The sequence below is a fragment of the Coturnix japonica genome, chromosome 1, assembly GCF_054131305.1.
Source record: "Coturnix japonica strain WE chromosome 1, WE-NBRP24, whole genome shotgun sequence".
NCBI lineage: Eukaryota > Metazoa > Chordata > Aves > Galliformes > Phasianidae > Coturnix > Coturnix japonica.
The window spans coordinates 172,698,474-172,718,848 of NC_140663.1; the positions used below are offsets into that span (position 1 = coordinate 172,698,474).

At 37.5% G+C, this 20,375-nt stretch overlaps 1 protein-coding gene across 47 annotated transcripts in view; it reads right to left on the reverse strand.

Annotated features, from left to right (window-relative positions):
* DLG2 (discs large MAGUK scaffold protein 2) overlaps positions 1 to 20,375 on the reverse strand; it is a 959,079-nt gene that overhangs the window by 472,363 nt on the left and 466,341 nt on the right. For 3 of the 47 annotated variants that reach the window (XM_032442257.2, XM_085536533.1, XM_032442256.2), the window contains exon 1: positions 311 to 898. The exons of 41 other annotated variants lie outside the window; for them this stretch is intronic. In XM_032442257.2, coding sequence (XP_032298148.1) covers positions 311 to 388 — 78 coding nt within the window. In that variant the 5' untranslated portion in view covers positions 389 to 898. Of the gene's footprint in view, positions 1 to 310; positions 899 to 20,375 lie in introns of those variants that run through there. 3 more of the 47 variants (XM_085536538.1, XM_085536537.1, XM_085536535.1) reach the window with 1 other exon arrangement.

A 20,375-nucleotide genomic window follows, 5' to 3' on the forward strand; every position in this document is an offset into this window, starting at 1 on the left:
AGACTAATAAAAATAATGCAGCACAGCAACAAGTTCACTGGAGTGCTCCTTTAACACACAGCACAGCAGATTTACAGCTGTTTATCTTGCAGAAAAAAAGAAAGAAAGAAAAGAGCATAAAGACTTTTGAAAGGATTTTTCCTCAGCATTTAGTAACTAATAAGCAAAGTAGTGATGGATTCTTGCATGAAATCATGAATAGCAATAGATGGATTTTCAGGGTATTAAAAAAACTGAGCAGATACACAAAAGGATGCCAGCAGGCAGCCTGCAGGAGACATAAGGCTTTATATTCCCACTAGGAACATACCTTCTCTGCTTTTGCTTTCCTGGCGTTATGCACAAACCTGCGTCCCAGCTTCTTGGCATACCAGATAGAGGCAAACATTGTAGTGATGAAGATTTCAGTCTGAATGCGCAGCGCAGACACGCACAGACAAAAATAATTTCAAACAAGACAAAACCAAACAAAAACCCCCAAAAAATCCGATACCCAAAAAACTTCCACCACAGCTGAGATACAAATCTAACGCTGGCTCAGATCTCCCAACTACGCTGCTGCTGTGTCAGATCCGCTCATGCTGCCTTGAGAGAAGAAAAAAAAAAAGAAAACACAAAAACCAAAAAGCCCACCCCAGCGTGGCCAGCCTGCAGGTGTATTTACATACTGACAGCAGGAAGGCCGGGGTGAGGCATCTTTGCATCCAGCTCACATCCAGTCTGCTAAGTGCCTGTCTGCAGTTCTTTAGCACTGTCACCACAAACTACATATGTGTCAGTATGAGAGGAAGCTGCAGTAAACTACTGTAGCAGACAGCTCACCTCCTCTTCTCCTGTTCTGAAATTTAACTCCTTGCTTCTCTCCGCTTTGTAACAGAAGCGGCAGCACTTCCAATCTGAGACACACGGCACTGCAGGAAAGGAAAGGGGTGCAGGAGTGCCAAAAATAGAAATGGGTTTTAACTGTTAAGGTGAAGGAACAGGTGCTGCATGTGTTTCAGTGCAGCTAGGGTATGAAGGAAGAACGGGTTTTACTTTATTGGAGTGGCTTAGGATATATTTTTTATATATCCAGATATATTTTTGCTGTCTCGTTTCAGTATACCACAGGAATGCATCATAGCTTTTCCATTCCCTTGCTTATGTCATACATTCACTGCTGAAGATTTAAGACTCATCCAAAGGCTCCTGCTTTGCTTTGATAATAGCTCCATGAACCAGAAAACTGACTTTTCCTTTTTTTTTTTTTTTCTCCAAATAATTAATTTTTAACTCCTGCCCTAGCTAAGCATGCTTCTTCCTCTTTCTCTAATTGCAACTTATTTAATGTCAGGAGCTGAGAAGTGCTTATGGAAGCCCATTTTTTTTATTATTTTTTTTTTTTATTATTTATCTATCTATTTATTTATTTATTTATTTTGCAGTAGAACTGCAATATTCAGCTTCTCTTCAGCCATATAACTCAGCTTTAACCCCTGTACCTCTCTCCAGTGATAATCTCTAAACAATAAGCAGTAACATACCCTTTTGGCTCCAGACATATGACTAAACAGATGTTCTTCCCAGACGGAAGCAGTAGTAAAGCTGCAAACTTACAGGGTTTATCTCTATGTTTTTGATAGCACTTTGGTATACAGGATAAATCCTGACCCATGCCCTCCCACCTACAGTTGCAGAGATATCAACATGCAGGAGAACCACTGCTTCCCTGTGTTCAAGATTGCAATAGTAAAACACACATGCCACAGTAATTCGTGCTCTGCTTTTCTGTGGTAAAGAGCAAATCCAAATTAACAGGTGCACAGAAAAGAGAATAGAGCCATAGAAATCTAGCATGGGACTGTTGGGGCCAAGGAAACAGTTTTTACTGCCTAAGGAATTTCAGCAAATGGCTAAAACTGTTTTCTCTAGGGTGCATAAATTCAAACAGGAAAAATATTCCACCCCCTCTTCAAACTTACCCAAAGCATCCAAGATACAGGGGATGGATGGCATTGCCCAAGCTCTGAGTCTTAAGGCATATAATTCTCAATTCTTCTATGACTAGAAAGAGTTCAAATAATTCCTTCGCTGCATTTTAAAATAGTGAGTAGGTTAACTAAAAGAAATTCTTAGATAGCAACTGTTTTCATGGAAACTCCGAGGCAGAGGTCTGCTTTTTGCTTTACATCTAAAAGCTTCTGACAAAAGACTGAATAACAGATAATATTTCTGGAGAAGGAGTAGTTTCTAATTGCTTCCTATTCAGGCATTTATTTAATGTTGGTAATCAGAGTGTTATAAGACCACAGGACAGAGTAAAATGATGTCTCACCTGGAGTATGATTGCTATGGAAGAGCTATTTGTCCCTATTACCACTCCAATTCTGTTGATAACAGGATGGACTGTCCAAGGTGCAAAACCTTTGTTACAACACATAAGAGATTTGCGTCACTCTCCACATTTATGGGATGATATGTTGTCTTGCAAGTGGTGGAGAAAAGAAGCAAAAAGGAAGAAAGATGTCCCCGAAAAATTGAGGAAAAAAAAACAAACAAACAACCCAGAGGTTTCTAGCTGGGATTTCACTGTAAGGAAATAGAGATGGGAAAACAAAAAATACAGAAAAGGAGAAGCAACATCATTACACAGCTTAGCTAACACTATAAATGTTAATGTAAAAAGAAAAGAGATAAAAATTTCACATGTATGTATGAACAGCAGAGCACCTCTCCCACTCTACTCCCTTGCTTTTATGAAGAGAATAATCGTAATTTGAAATCATTGCACTACAACAAAAGGGTGTATCCTCTCAAGCAACTATTTACAGTTTTATGTATATTCAGCTGCCATGAAAATCGAAGGAAACACTCACTAAACAATAAAATCTTGGTTTATGACTTCTGTCATTAACATTAGCAGCTTTACTGAACTATCTATTGAGAAAAATAGGGAGCAATAAAAAGCCACAATTCATCCCACTTAGAGGAAAAAATAAAACAAACAGAATACATTGTTCATTTAAGGAATAATGACAAAGCAATAGGGAGATAATTTTCTCCACCCCCTAAAATATTAGATCAGAAAACACAAACCTTTGCCAAATACCTGATGCTGATTCCAAACAGAAATGCATTTTAACTGTTTGCATGCATTTGCAGATCTAACAAAAACCTACATTACGGGAATGGGCAGAGTATAAGCTGTTTTTTTGCAGCTCCATCATGCAGTAGCCCATCATACATTGCCAATAACAGGTTTATTAGGTCTGTATTGGTACTCAGGGATTTTATGATTATTAATACTTTACTGTAACCATTACAAAGACTGCATTTTACAGAAGTGCTACAAGCTGAGCTGCTTTAGAAGAAGAATTGGAGCTCCCAGCTGCGGTCCGCTTGCAGGAGTAACATGTACTTGAGCTTGCTCACTGAAGTGCTACATTACAAGGACAGAGAGATGCATGCAATTGAGCAGCAATATTATCACAGACAGGAGATAATTGGTTAAGAGCAAATTTTATAGGGGGCTTCTTAGTGTGAAGGTGGTATTCAGTAAACCAAACCACCTCTATACTATACATTCACTTGCATTCTTGTGCCTCTCTGAGAAGATCTTGCCACAGCTGAACGCATGGGCATAAGCACAAAGCAACAACTGTGTTGAATCCTATTACTGTTAAGACATTGCTCCCCAACATTACCAGCAAGATCAATCACAACACGGATTAGTGGGCACAGGGGTGATGGGTTGATGGTTGAACTAGATGACCCTAGATGTCTTTTCCAACCTTAATGATTCTATGATTCTATTCTAATTGATGCTCAGCAGATGGTTGTTTTGAACACCTTGCCAATTCATAGAATCATAAAATGTCCTGGGCCATAATGGGCCATAATGACCATCCATTTTCCAAGCCCCTGCTATGTGCAGGGTTGCCAGCCACCAGACCAGGCTGCCCAGAGCCACATCCAGCCTGGCCTTGAATGCATCCAGGGATGGGGCATCCACAGCCTCCTCGGGCAACCTGTTCCAGTGCGTCAGCAGCCTCTGTGTGAAATGTTGTTTGTATGCACTGAGCATCACCAGCATTTTTGATGGTCAGCCTCCTCTTTCAATTTTAACATCACTACTTTGCTTAAGCAGTGCATGGGAAGAAGCACAGCTTTGCTTTAGACAGGGCATAAATCTTTTCTTGTTAAGGGATAACTTCTCATAGCAAACACGTGGGGTGTCAACCTCCCCCTCACACACCTGTGGTGAAGATAGATAGATGCTGCTTCTCTCCTACCTCCATCCGAATATACACACACAGCAGTCATAAAATGCGCTGACAAGGCCATTTAAAATACAAATATGGTTCAGTCATAAATAATGCCTTTCTTATAAGAATAGGAAGACAGATGAAAAGATTAGTCATTCAGGGCTTGCAGAACTCTGCTGCCAGCAAAATGGACAGGAGATGGAACAAGTTAAAAATGAAATACCAAAGATTTGAAACATTTACTTTGCTTTGAGGCTTTTATGTTAACACTGCATAGCTGTGGGAACAGGACCTGAGCTGATAATGTGAAGTTAGCTTTTTTGGTTTTTTTAGTACTAGGCAACAACAGATATTGATTTGGTTGTCTGTACAAGCAATCATCCCTGATTCCCAACACATCTAATTATCTTACACAATTACATGATGACAGGTTATTCAATGACTATAATACTAGGAAATAAACGACCCTTAATTTCCACTATTCCATCCTGAAGGTATAAGATTTAGATATTCAGAACTTAAACAAGTCTAAGTAAGTGAAAGTCCCATGGTTTTCAAAGGATCAGTTTTTTCCTCCTGTGCTACCAACAGGAGTCTCACTGGACAAACACTCTTCCTCTTGCTACAATGGGCAATATTAGTATGGGAAATCCACCTCCATGTTCACAAAAGGGACAGTCACCCCAGTCAGAAACACCAGAAGCCTTTCTCTTCTGCTGAGGCAAAAATCCATTCTGTTAATGTTACAATAGAAATGAAAGATCGAATTCTTCCAGTTATGGTATTCCATAACAGAATATTTTTTTAAATAGAAATCATAAAATTATATCACTTCTGCCTGAATTTTAAAGATGGGGAAAACTAGATTACTTAAAAGCTAGATACTTCCTTGGAGAATCTAATTCAGTGGCTGGAAAAGAGCTTAGCAATTCTTAGAACAGTCACGTATCCTGACAAAGAAATGTCTCAGAAAAGGAAACAGAAAGCAAAGGGAGATGGGATGAAAACAGAAGCAAAAAAAATAAAATAAAATGAGAAGCTGTATATTAAGGATCACAGAGGCTCCTGCTCTCCTCTTCCAATTTCATTTTTTTTCTAGGATATCTAACTTCCATCATAATTCTTGTGCCAACCCTTTCCTCTTCAGAAATTACCCCTTCAGAAATCCGATGTGACATCATAGGTTTTCCCCAGTCTAATTTGCCCCTTAAAACACTAGATATTGCATACAGACATCTCCATCAGCTTTTGTGATATATAGCATAATTGTCTTCCAGGAGAGTGCAGGAAGAATTTCACACATGTAGTCAAAGAGGAGTAAAGAAATAAAATGCAAGCATTTATGTCAACAGATCTTTCTTGTGTGAGACCCTAGAAAATTTCTACCTGCCTTCTGCATATTATTTTATGTTCTAGATTCTCAGCAATCTATGACACACTAAGGGATGGGGCTTAGTGATGTGTCTCAGTAGGACTGGCTGGAGGTTGGAGTTGGTGGTCTTGAAAACCTTTTCCAATCCAGACGACTCTATGATCCTATGATTAATGGCACAAAAGGCCAAGAGAAGAGAGGACATAGTGCTGTGCTACACAGCTGCATGAAACAGCTTTAATTGTTGAAGCACATGAAATGGAAAATGAATGTCACGTAAAAGAACGAGAATCAGCACATCCCTGCACAAAGCAATGTATTTTACCACTATGCAATATAATGGCATAAGAGAGACAATGCTTTAAATTTAGCTAGTTCTTTCCCTTCTCTTATTTGTTAAGCCTTGCAATGGAGGCAGTCTTAATTATGGTACTTAATTTTGATTTTCAAAATTGATTTTCCACTCTAGTTTCTGCTGGTGCATAGGAAATTCTAGTGAGTCACACAAGCAACATAACAACCATTATCAGCCTTAAAAATAAATCAGAGCTTGCAAATTTCTCCTTTACCCTTATCTTAGTCCCTTGTTCTGCACAAATTACTTCCTTATTCACCTTTCTGATAGGAAGTTTCTTCCTGTGAAGTTAAGAAATCACAACCAAAATGGCATAAAGACTCTCAGATGTGCCATTTGGCTGTTTAAGATTCTTGAATCAAATCAAAGCACAGCATGTAAAATACAGTTATGTATTTGCATAGCAAGTAGTCCCATGGGAAATAATATCAGGAATGAAGTTTATCTTTGGGGAGATAAAAATAAAGATGGAACAACATATTGAAGGCAGTGCTTTTGTGTGTCATCAGTGCATTTTGCAAGGCATTTGATAGGCATAACCCCAAACAAAACAAAATCCGGTGTGGAAACAATTTTATTACAGCACTGCGTACATGCCTCCCATCCCATAGAATTTGAGGACCTTTGTTTACTTTGCATTTGCAAGTAACTGTATGAGATGTTGGGATGTTATCTCTGTTCTAGAAAGGAATAAAATGAGGTGCCAAACAAACAAGCATGGGAGTATATATATCATCCTATCGTAAGCATTATTTTATTCTTGGCTGATTACAAGTTGACTTCTCTTTCAAACCTCTCCTTAAATCTCTCTTTCACTTTATCAGCCTCAAGAGCAAAATTAAAAAGTCAGTTTAAGCAGAAACATCACGATTTGTAGCCACTGTATCGGTGGAACACATGGCCTCCTTTGACCTAGCATCATTTAACAGTTTGAGGTGAACGTGTCTAGCCCTCATCCTGATACTGATATCAAGAAAACCGTCATGCACAAGTAGCCCAGTTCAATGAACGGTGAAGCACTAAAGAACTGCAAGTGATGAAATCTAAAAGAATGGGGGAAAAGGTGAGCTATAAACTGAGTTCATGCTACTGCCATTTTTCCGACAGGCACATACACACTCCTATGGGTTGAGCCCACTCAACAAATTTATGAGCAACAGCAGGGCCCACGCACACTGCTCCCTGTTACCTTACAGTCTTGGCTGCCTTACACTGCTCTCCCCAGCCTCCACTAAAGCAGATCACTACTCCAAACTGTGTCTCCCTTCTTTTTCAGCCATATTATGTCATTAGCTGGGACATCCCCCATCTGATCAGTCCCTGCAAACCCTTCCCCTCCAGAGGCTCCCACCTGGCTATTAAATGTTAAAAAACACAGCCCACAAGTGGAGTGCAGCCAAACACAACAGGCACTGACTTCTGCTCCTTTTAATTGCAAATCATAGAATCACAGGACTTGGAAGGGAACTCAATAGATCAAGTCCACCCCCCCTGCTGAAGCAGATACCCTAAAAAAGGTTGCATAGATATGTGTCCAGATGGGTCATGAATACCCCCATAAAAGGAGACTCCACAACCTCCCTGGGCTACCTGTTTCAGTGCTCTGTCATCCATACCATAAAGAAGTTCTTCTGCATATTAATATAGAACTTCCTATATTCAAGTTTTAGGCCATTATTCCTTGTCCAATTGCTACACACCACTGAGAAGAGTCTGGCCTCATCTGTTTATCTCCCACCACCCTTTAGATATTTATTAACATTTGTCAGGTCCCCTCTAAACCTTCAGTCTTGCTCTTCACCTCTGTCCTCAGGTTTCCCGGGCTGTAATCTTCACTTGAGTATGCATTCTGACACTGTGAGCCATAAGGGGAGAGGATGTGCAGTCCAATGTTACAAGGGAAATCAAAAGGTATTTCAGAGGTAATTGTTATAACCATTTCTGAACACTTTAGGTGTTGAACCCTGGTCTAGAAAGCAATGCATTCTTGATTAAAATGCAAAAGAACAGAGGAACAAAGGAAAACAGCACAAAAATAATCATAGGGCTTAAGCACCTCTCCTATAAAAAAAAAAGGTTGAGGGAGCTGAGATTTTTCAGCTTGGAGAAGAGAAGGCTCAGGGGAACCATCATTGTGGCCTTCCAATACTGAAAGTGTGTTTATAAACAGGAGAGAGACCAACTTGTTACATGGGCAGATAGTGATAGAACAAGGGAGAATGGTTTTAAACTAAAAGTGGAGAGATTTAAGTTAGATGTTAGGAGGAAATTTTTAACTCAAAGGGTAGCGAGGTACTGGAACAGGCTGCCCAGAGAAGCTGTTCATTCCTCATCACTGGAGGCGTTCAAGGCCAGGTTGGATGCAGCCCTAGGCATTTTAATTGCTTGCTTATGGCTGGGGGTTGGAATTAGCTGGGCTTTAAGGTCCCACTTAATCCAAGCCATGCCACACTTTAAGAAAATATTCTGTTTAGTCTGTCCAAATATAAGATGGTCTATTACTAAGTTTGGTGGCCAAACAATAGAAGTCATCGTAGAATTATTTAAGTAAGTTGGAAGACACTTTCAGAGGTAGTCTAGTCCAATTACCCTGTAATGAACAGGGACCCTACAGATTGATCAGGTGCTCAGAGTCTTTGAATGTCACCAGGCATGGGGCATTCAGTCCTGGAGAAATCCAGTACTGTCTGCAACTCCTGCTTTCTGGGTTCAGAGACAAGGAAGAGGTCTTCATGCTGCTTATTTGTCACCCAAGCACAGCACAGGGTTTTCTCTCTTACTTCTGCCACAATTCTTCTGCATAAGCTTAATTATTCTTTGCAAGCCAGCTGCTCTGCCTCAAATGAAAAGAATAATGCTCTACCACACTGGGACAGGCTAAAGATAAAAGTATTAATGAATATGAAGTAATGTGATATAAAGAATTATAGAAAAGAGAACACCTACCCCCGCACTGGTTTGTACAGAACCTTAGAGAAATCTGCAGAAAGGTCTGTGCGAGTCTGTAACAAAACTGATTACACAAGTGGCTCATTGTAATGTGACAGATGAAAAGGTTCATTTTGACAATAACAGTAATAAATGGCAGTGTTTGTATCCGCTTTGACCTAAAAGAGAAAATAACTCAAAAGGAATATGAGGTCAAGAGAAAGAATATAATTTTTGTTCATGTACGAGAAGATCTTAAGAAGAACAATAATATGTCCCACTTATTAAAATATAAACTGTACTTTTACCTGTGTAAAGAATATTTCATTAAATTAATTATATGGGGGAAAAAAAAAAAAAAAAAAAAGGCTAAAGGTAAACACCGTGTCATGTTTTCTTCATCAGTACTCCTGTTCTTAGGCCAAATATGAGAAATACAGTTGCATAGAATTTCTGTATGGTGAAAGCCAGGTAAAGTACTGAGGCAGCATGTGGATAGTGGGATACATTGTGATGATAGAAAAAAATCCTGAAAAGTAATTTTAGCTTTTTGGGATAACAATTCAATATAGCATCTTTTCAACACTTTGAAGTTTTTAAATTTATCCTGAATGTTTCAAGATAATAGAACATTTGAAAATGTCAAAATATTTTTCTTGCTTTTTCCATCAAAAATCAGAATATTTCAGCCTGCACCAGGGCTGCCAATACTGCTGTCTAAACTGCATCTGCATTTAACATCCCCGTGCGATCTCAGTCAACAGATATTTTTAAAAAATCTTTTCTGCACATCTCACTGAAAATACTTTCTTTTGATTCATTCTAGCAACCCAGAAGATTCTCCCCCATGTTTTTGCAAACTGATTTTTAACAAGCCAGTCACATTAACTGCCTTCTCTATACACTCCATACACTCTATACACAATAATCAACTGACCTGAACTTTTAGAAAAGCACAAGAAGAGAAATTCATACAAAAGCAAGTAATTGACTATGTCCCATTTTTCATGCATAGTGGTAAGCACATTTCAAGCCTAGGCCTCTGAGAAGAAGGATATAAGAAGAATGAGAGGCTGTTTCCCCATCACTCTGCCGAGCTAAACACATAGAATATTTAGTATATAAATCTTTGGGGAAGCCAGCTAGGTAGTAAACTAAAGAAAAATCTCTAAAAGGCTTCCAGCTGAAGGAAATAATGAACAATGTGCTAAACTCCATTCCCAGCAATGAAGGGGAGCTCTGATTTCACTCGAGAAACAAATTCTTCTCTTCACTTTCTCCCACTTCACCATTCAAAGTCTTGAAATGTTCAGTGAAGGTAAAAGTGATAAAAGGTCCCAGACTTTTTAAGGAGTACCTTATCAAGCAGGTTCAGGCTCCCAGATACTGCTGGTAGTCAGCTAGAGCCAACTTATCTCTTAATTAATGACAGCAGTCGATCTGGTCTCTGGTGAGCACCACTTCTAATCCAGATCCATATTACAGCAAGCTCTACATACAATAGATACTAAGGGCAGTACTTGTAGTTGCCTGCCTACCTACCACTAATATGTACAACACTCTCACATTCCTCAGAAGTCATTATTTTAATCAGTTAATCACATCCGACTGCCAAAACTGTTCCTTTAAAATGCCCTCTGATGTATCTGTTGCTTGCTTTCAAGACTCCTTTCTCAAATATGTAATAGGTGTTTAACTGCTTGAAGTTCCTTACAAATATTGGATTAAGTAATACTCAGTTACAGTTATTTGCTAAGTTGTGTTCTGCCCTCAGTAATGATGTAGGTAAAGACACCAGAAAGACAGCAGATTGCAGCTGCATTGCACAAATATATTGGTAATTTGTTGTGATTTAAAGATGAGATAAGCAGACAGCATAGTCTTCTAGTCTCAGATGGTTTCAGTCTGAAGAGGACTAAAGCAATATACCTGTTTTATTATCTCATCTATTATGGACAATAAATCACCATTAAAGCTCAGGACATAACATGGCAACACAAATGTGTTATATGAATGCATTACCTCAGGGTATTTCAAGGCAAGAGCTTAGTAGTGAAACTGAGAGAAACCTGCACAAGTTCTATCAGAACAAGTGCTTGATATAACATACCAATCCTTTGGCTTTTACTGCATACTGTGGGCAAACCTCAAGAAATATATCATGTATATATGTTACTTGGTACATCTCGTTTCTTTGCGCATGTAAAGAGATCAAAATATCAGGCAGGGCTTTATAAATCACAGATTCCTCTGTTTCTAAGACAGGGCACACAGTTTAGGTTCCAGCCTCCGTAACTCTGCATTTGGAAATGTGTAATGTGCCTTAGTGAAAGACCTGTGTTTGTATTTACACAAGGCATACTCCATTATGGAAATTCAGGAGGTACTCTTTGTTTTAAAATTTGAAACCACATACAAACCCACTTACTCAAGTAGGAACAAAGCCGGGTGAGATGGAGACCTGGGCAGCTTGGGTGGCAACCGAACCATAGCAGGAGGTTGGAATTAGATACTCTTCAAGGTTCCTTCAAACCCAATCCATTCTATGATTCTGTGATTCTATGATTATATGTTTCTATGATTCTGATTGTCAAAGATTACAAGAAGGGGAATTACAAACTACTTGCAAAATTGTGGCCTTCAGAAGTTGAGGTAATTTTCACTCAAAGCTGTGTAGTGTGAGGGAGCCTTCTTAAGCTGATGCATTGCAGTCTGATTTACAGTTACATTTAAACATCTGGTCCTCTCAGTTTATGTACATTGATGAGTTCTAGTCAGAGGAACTGACAGAGTCTTAAAATGTTATAGAACAGCATTTTTTTTTTATAACTATTTCACTTGTGCGTACTTCCTGGACAGGATTAAAGTCAGGGTTGTAAGTATGAGCCAAGAACGCCATCATAATATTGTTGTAGCTGATTGATATTAAGCACCACAAATTTCCCAGCAAAGATTTAACAAAGCAGAGTTATACAATGGATAGATAGCATTATATACAAGGTGGTCACACACACACACACACAACCTTTATAATTCCTAAGAGTCAAATTCTCTTCTTCCATTGACTTATACTGGGATTTTGTCTAATGAACACCCTGATTTTCCCTCAGTTGACTCTGGCAGAGCCTCCGTTCTACTGCTTACCTGTTCTTCATAGACTTAGGCATTCTATTATATTCACTTGAAAAAGAGCAGCTGACTAGTCAATGTTCCTGACAATATCAGATACAAAAATGTTCAAGGTTGCCAAAACAATTTAGAACATACCTAGCTAATGTCAGCGCCAACCAAATAATTTACCAATAACTTGGAAGAAAGGTGAAACCATAAACAGTTTTCATATTTTAGAAGTCTTATACAGTCAGTTCCTCCAGACTCATCTATTTAAAGAGCAAAAGCCATAAAATACTTCAGAACACAACAAAAAGTAGTATTTTGCACTTAATTAGGTTTCTCAGTACATGTGAAAGTACTTTAGAAGTGTCCCTCTGGTCAATGAAAATAAAAATCGACAGCCATAAAAGCCCTCAATTCATTTGTAAATAGATACTGATTCTAGCACTTCACTCCAACCTAATTTATCCTACATGAAGAGAAGTGATGCAAGAACTACCAATTTATTCTTTGTTAAGCAGAGAGCATTGCTCACAGTATTTAACAATCTGAACTGCATATATTTTTCCTATGTACACTTAAATATTTTCAGTAAATCATAATTAAGTAATTTTCCAGTTCTGTACTATGATATATATTCCTATTATTTTAAAATTTTCAAACATTCATCCACACACATGACAGAATGTTTCAGGATAGACCAAACAGATTTTCTATCATGTTTAATGTGAAATGATGCATTTTAACTAAAAGATTTGAAAAGCAAAAATTCAGTAATGTGCATAACTCTAATTAGACTGCAACTGAGCAGAACTGTTCAGCTGCCTTGCCTAACAGCTGGTCTAAATCTCTGAGGGAGGAGCATATTTTTACAAAACATTTTATGAGGCCACACACTGAGCGCCACAGGAGTTTATTATAGAGGCAGACAGGTTGATTAATAAATATCAGTTTTGCTTTGGGAATCAGAAATGTAAGCGGTTTGCTCGTCCAAGATGTCTAGGCAATTTATGGATTTCTGCTTATTTACATGTGTGTAATTTAGTGATTCCAAATGTTATATTAAATAAATAACCTCATGCATTACTAGCCAAGTTCTTTTATCAACTTCTCAAATGCTTATACTTGGCAACATTCAGAAGTGAAAACAACGGTCTTCAGACAGAAAGATTTGTAGAAAATGAGGATAAAACAGCTGAGCCAACATTTAACACCAATCTGTCTCCAAGACACATGTACAGACAGCCTGGCAAGATAACTAGGGCAGGAGGAGTGGAAAGAGAGGAGGCCAAAGACTGCGGAGTGTTAGATTTGCAGTTGTGAGTCACTTTATCTTCTGAGTTACTGAGCAAGATGGATGTCGTGACCTTTCACACAGCATTGCTGAACAAAGTGCAAGTAATGCTGAATGTCAGCCTGGATGATAACTTGAATCATTTTATAAAAGCTCAAAAATATTTGAATTATTTTCAAGAAGCACAACTTTTTTGGAGGCTACCCATTCTGTATTCTGGACCCAATCCTTCTGCTTTGCAGTTCTGGTGAACAATAAACATAAGCAGTTATGTATATTTTTTTAATGAAATCTGTATCTGGCAGTCACTTAGTAAATGATTCATAGTTAAACAAAGATATTTTTGGCGTATCTGTAATGTATAAAGAAAAAATAATCAGACTGTAGAAATGTAGAAATTGACTCACAATATTGGGACTATATATCTTTTCTCTATTTCACTGTTATTTTCTTAACCTTTCAGTTAATTTTACAGATTGTTATTATTTTCTTTTGCGTTTCATGTTAGAACTTAATTCTGCTAACACGTCCTTGCTGACAGCTCCTGACACTGCTGTGATATGAACAATTGTCCCAAGCCATTGAACTCTTAACTCAGAGAATCTCTTGGAGGACACCCACACTCAATTGCAACATTTCTTATGCAGTCCTACGTCATTAGGATCATCAGTAGCATATTAACCATATTGAAGACAAGATTTATCTTTCTATATGGATAGGACAAGGTATATTAATACTTTGCCAACTCATTCATACAAACCGAACTTGCTAAGAACATACAAGCAGGGTTATCTTGTCAGCAAGATTATCTGCCCAGAACTGTCAACTGTCATTACCATTGACCCTGACATTCTCATCATCATTATCTTTCCTTCCTTCCTCCCTCCATTCCTTCCTTCCTTCCTTCTCCCTTCCTCCCTCTACATCCCTCACAACATTTGGAAGATTATATGGTATTTTTTTCCTACACACTCTTGCCTATACTTGAGGCCTAACTAACAATATTTTTTTGCGAACTAGGAATTAGGCAACTTTCTGGAATGAAAAAATAAAAAATAAAAAAAAAAATTAAAAAAAATCTAATGACCTAGCTGTTTAAAAAAAATAAAAATCAATACCACATCCATAATTCATTAAAAAACTGTCACTCTTCAAATATGTTTTAAGCGTCTCATTCTACCTCAGAGGTTTTAAGTTTATGAGAGAATCTTTCATGCTTATGATTCAGAAACCAGAGTCTTGCTTCACCATAACATTAAGGATTAATCAGTTAAAGAGGAACAAATTTGGAGAGATTACTTTGGTAGTACACTTTTATTACTGAGTGCACAGAGTACTTTTTCCTATTTCTCTTGAAATAAAATGTTATGAATGAAGCAGAGTCTGTGAAAATATCAAAACACAGATGCAACTGACCCATTTTTACCTGTACTAAAAATAAAAAAGACAACAAAAACCAAAAGCTAAACCAAACCAAACAACAAAAAATCTGACTGTGAAAATGAAAAAGCCAGAAATAAGTTACCTTCTAAATAAACACTAATTTTTGAAAATAGTGTTTTGGATATAGATCATCCTCCAGCAGTATGCTTGGTAAACTGTTCATCCATACACACACATACACAGATACATAAATGTATAGATGATGGAGCACTGCATAGAAAGGGAAACTAGTTTTACCAAGTTTGGCACTACTTTCTAACAGTTTTGAATGTTCTACTGGCCTTGCTATAGGCACATTTCCTGATCTCTCCCTTCTGTATAAACTCGTAATTATTTGGGAAGGTCAGTACCTCCCGCTCTGCAGCTCTGTTCAAGCTCTGTGGTGGAGCTGCCACTCACAGATGATACTGGGAAAAATGCCATGACCGGAGAGCTGCTACTTGTTTTCTGTTGTCTTGTTTTCAAAAAGAGAAGCCAAAATAGCCCATATTTGTATCTCAGTGTTTTTACAGTTTTTAGTCTCAGTATTACATGTTACAGATGGATATCTTAAGCTATAGCTGCAAAATCATTTCTAGAAATATTTGTAAAACAATTGCATTTCATAAATTGCACAATTTCCCCTCAGACCAACATGCTTTCAGGTTCTGTTGCTCTCTGAATAAACAATTCCTGTTTTGCTTCAAAGCAGTCAGCTTCTTCCAAACATTATACCTTGTTCTACATTCTTCCATTTTGTCTATGTGGGGCCCTGTATAGGCTGAACCATCCCTAAGAATCCATCAGCACCTACTGTCTTGAGTGTAAACTCCAGCTACCACCAGTGCAGTGCTCCTGGGATATCTGAGAGTAATTGATCACTTCTTACCTAATCTATGTTCAACCACCACACAAATCCAGCAATATGACACAGCTGCTTTTTGCCAGTGTCATGGGACCTGTGATGTCAGACTTGGACTGAAATATCTAACTTCTGGATATCTAAAATCAGGTGAGGTGAATCATGTCTTGACAGAGGCATTAAGTTTTCTATATTAATGAACAGAAAGTGTCCATTTGTGTTTTTCCACGTGTTGACAGACAGGATTGTGTAATGGTGCTCTTTTTGAATAATTAATTGTTCTTGATATAAAGAGAAGCACTGAAAAGAACATTTGGTTTGATAAGATTGGTGGCACATGAAGGCTTTAGTCTGAATATGTTTTTGTGAGTCCCATTTCCACTGGCTTTAAAAAAAGGACGAGATCTTAATTCTTGGTTTCATATTCCACAGACACAGATGCCCAGTGAAGTGAAAAATGCGCAGAATCATCCCCATGACTTTAAATATATGGAAATGTATTTCTAAAACTCATAATATATATATATCCATAATATGGAGCTGTGTGCCCTGTATTCTTGTCCTCTTCCAACAACATTATTTAGAATTCTGATGGACTTTGCAGCAACTCTTTTTCCTAAAGAGTTTTCTTTACATAGGACCAGCGACACATCCAATTCTTATTGCTTAAACAAGTCACGCCTACAGTTTCAGATAATATATTTTATTTCCTAGCCAGACACTCTAGCTGTATTTATAATCATGTATTAGAAGATACTGACTTGACAATGCTCAGGGATAGACCCATTTAAGACTAGTCCTTGGACACAATATTTACAAATTAAACAAAAATCTGGGGTTTTATATGTTCACCATCACTTCTGTCCTTCATATAGTTCGGAAGATTTAAGAGAATGGCAACTTACCATTCATTTTCTGTCCAGGACAGATAACTCTTGTAAAGATAAATGTGCTGCCAGACTGCTCTACTGTCTCCTAGTGCATCATTTTAAAATTTCATGACTTTTTTTTTTTTTTTTTTCCTCCACTAAGCCTAAGATAATGCCCATAGAGCTTTCTGTCCTATAATGCAAGGAAGAATTGTAAAACATGCCAAAATCAAATGTATTCAGTAATTCCAGTAATAGGATTCATTTCACTTAAGTAGTCCAAATAAGTAGAGTTTGCAGCATCAAGATTTCAGACTGCATTTTAGCCTTCATAATATTATATATTCCTTTAGAGGGTATCTTTGTGAAGCCTATTAACATTGATGTTATTACTTTAATGCCAGACATCTTCAATATAAGGCAATGAAGGCAATAAAATAGAATGAAATAGTTAAATTGGTGGCTAGTGCCCTTTACTATCATGCCCTGATTTCAAAATGCATGCTAGATCTGAAAACTGCAAATGCAAGGATATATTATGCATTAAAGCTATAAGATACAAATTAATTCCAGAAATCAGGGAACATCTGACAGGAGAAATATGTGGCAGTTTGATCCCAGTTATGACAGCAGTATTGAAAGCAAGTGTCCAAAATCGAACAGTTATTTCTGATAGAATAATTTCAAGAGAAAAGCTCCTGAATCTTCAATTTATATCTAAAATTCTGTGCCTAGAGATGGTGTGGAAAATGAACAAAATTTGTGAACTAATCTTTTAGGTCAGATGAGATAAAAACTAAAATTATTTCCTCATTTACCTCCTCACTTTAGAGATCAAAATCATGTTTCTGGCTTGCTGATACAATTATTTGCTTGTATGCTTGCCAGGCAGTGTAGTACATATCCATCTTCACTACGTGCTCTATGCCAGCAATTGCTCTGCTTGTGCTAGGCAGTTGGAAACCAATCTGTTAAAGTCCACAGCATGACGCAAAGCCATTTTCCTCTCCTCCTAACACCTTTCTCATTGAGAGTTGTCTTAAAGAGCAATCTCTCTCCATCAGCACATCTCCTCACCAGTGCCTGGCCAATAGATCTTACAGTCTACGCACAAGTTTTTAAATGATGCTTTCTTGGCTTAGCAGGGTTTTTTACGAGTTGGCAGAAAAGCACACAGATGAAAAACTGTTTGGTTCTACCTCAGCTAGCAATATATTCCAATATAATTTGGGTGACCATTACCCAGATACTTCTGTGGGCAAACTGAAGATCTGGGTAATTCATCAGTCTGCTAACAGAATCCTCATTTAAATCCTGATGCACAGCAGAAAGTACTTAATATTACAATATATCACCTATTTCCCTTGCTGGCATCAGTACAGGAGGAGTCTAAATTTTTTTTATGAATTTTTAAATGAATCTACATTTAAAGTTGCATTAGAGGAATGAATGCACTGTATAGATGTGACTTCAAAAATGTCTGCCTTGCAAATTACACAAGCTCCTACACAAGGCAATCTGACAATATCTGATCCCTGTTGCTGGGATGGATGAGTTTCCATCAACAACTGAAAATGACTCCTTCAGCACTTATCCATCATGTCTGAAATCCTGCTGTCCTATTAAAGCATCTCTGACTCACTGCAAACAATTTAATTTGGAACAAAAAGATTCATTTGTTATGCATAACACTGAATATTAGCGATGGGATTGAACTGCTAGGGCATGGAAAGGGATTTGGGAAACCAGGCTTCAGCTGCCTGCTCAGCTATGAAATTGCTGTAAAACTACTCTTTTCTCCACCGTGTACTTTTGTTTCAGCAAATCGGAAGAAGATGATAATACTGATTACTCCCATAAAGCATGTCAGCATAGGCAGATTAAAACTACTTTATAGGTCAATATAATTAGAGAAAGGTGAGGTTCTATACTACACATTACATCTGAAAGATCTATCTATATGTGCACAGTAATTTGTTTAAATCTGCAAGAATATATTATTTGCAACCTCCCTTCACATTTCACCTTTATGCTTTCTTCTTTTAGGAGAAGGAAACCGAGAAAGAGACCCATTCCTTCATCAAATAACTTTTCCTGTAGCCTACTACCAGTTGGTTCATTCTAAATTAGTAATCAAAATTAAGAAAGAAATGTAGACAGAGCTAGCACAACTTTTGTGCTGGTGATTGCAGAATGAGGAGTTTAAAATGAAAGAAAGTAATTTGAGAACGGTAAAGAACTGCAGAATAGCTCTTTAAATAGCTATGTAAAATTTAGCAAAGCTATACTCAGTGAAGATATTGCAGGCACTTCTGTGCAATGCAGTTGCTGTGCTAGAACTTCAAAATGTCGTAAACAATAAATAAAGGAAAAATGAGGAGCTTCTTGAATTGTAAGTACATGTCCATTAATAAAACTGGCACTGCAAAACCAAGAAGTGCTTTTGAGGTAAAGATGTAACATAGCTTCATTAATTTGTCTTCATTAATTAGCTTCTAATGACCAGAAAGTTCCTCTCAGACAACATCACATAAAGAAAGCCTTTATAATGCTAAAAAAATTCAAATATTTCGTAGAGCATGTGAAAGAACTATCTCCTAGTCACAAGGTGCTTTTTTATCATACTGCACTTTAATTGCTGTACTTTTTTCCTACATTTTATTTTCATCCAGAGCTACACTTTCCTGCCCTAACCAGATTCAGAAGTTTGAAGCATCTAGGACCACATTTTTAGCCCTACTCTGCAATTTAACATAATTAGCTATAACTGTTAGAATTATTAGAAAGATTTCAAGCAATAATTTTCAGAATGAAGTATGTCTGCACAGATTTCTTGCTGAAAAAAGGACCTAAGGAATTTATATTTGCTTTTCCATTTAGCTGTCAAGTGATGGTGGTTTATCTATACAATATATTAAATTTTAAGTCAACTTTATTTTCTGTGATTACCACCATTTTTATATATGAAATACACCAGTATTTGGCACAACTGAAATTTCTTCCAGAACAGTTGTTCAGCACCTTTTTCTTTAGATTTTCTATCACAGAGGAAGAAAGATGTTATGAAGGAAGTCAAGTAAAAAATGAAAGGATGCTTCTTCCACTACTTCAAGTGATAGACAGTTTTTCTCTCTGTCTGGCACTTTACAGCAATATTTATCACTCCAATGCAGCTTCTTTCTTTTAATTTAACTATTTTAAAAGAAGTCCATCCTTTCTTCTCATCTTTGTTGGTTTATTTTTCTTCAGAATGAAGGTCAATAAAGTATAATAAGGAAAAAGAGTTGTTAAACCTTTAAGAAGGATGAAAGTAAATAAGACGCTTAAGATGGATTCTGAATTTCCTTCTTTGGAGGTGGTTGAGCAGTCTCTCTTCATGAGAAGCAGGACGCAGTATTGAGAAATAAGTAAAGAAAAGTAGGATGAGTGAATACAGAAAGCACTCCTCTGATGCAAAGAGAACAGGAGACAAGAGTTGTACAAGCACAGCAGCAACATGTTAATGGTTTGTGTTGATATTTTTTATGCCATATCACAGTACTTAATGTTCATATTGTGAGGCAAAGGCTCTCCTAAGAAAGGATGATGGATAATGAACAAGAATTCCCTCAACTGCTGCATGGGAAAAGCACAACTACCCGAAGAAACAATCATCAGAAGTAAAAAAAGTACTAAAAAAACTTAAAGACAGTAGTCTCAAGAAAATCAGGATCAGAAAGATCATCGTGGTGAACAAGAGATGAATAGATGCATGATTGAAACATCCAACTGCAGTTGGAAGAGTAAAAGAGAACCTCAGCTCTGTTCTGCAGCCTCAAACAGGTGGTTTCAATGCTGAACCAACCCAAGTCCTTCAGGAGAATAAAACCGTAACAACATAAATCAAAAGTACATTAACAAATACTGCTGCTTAAA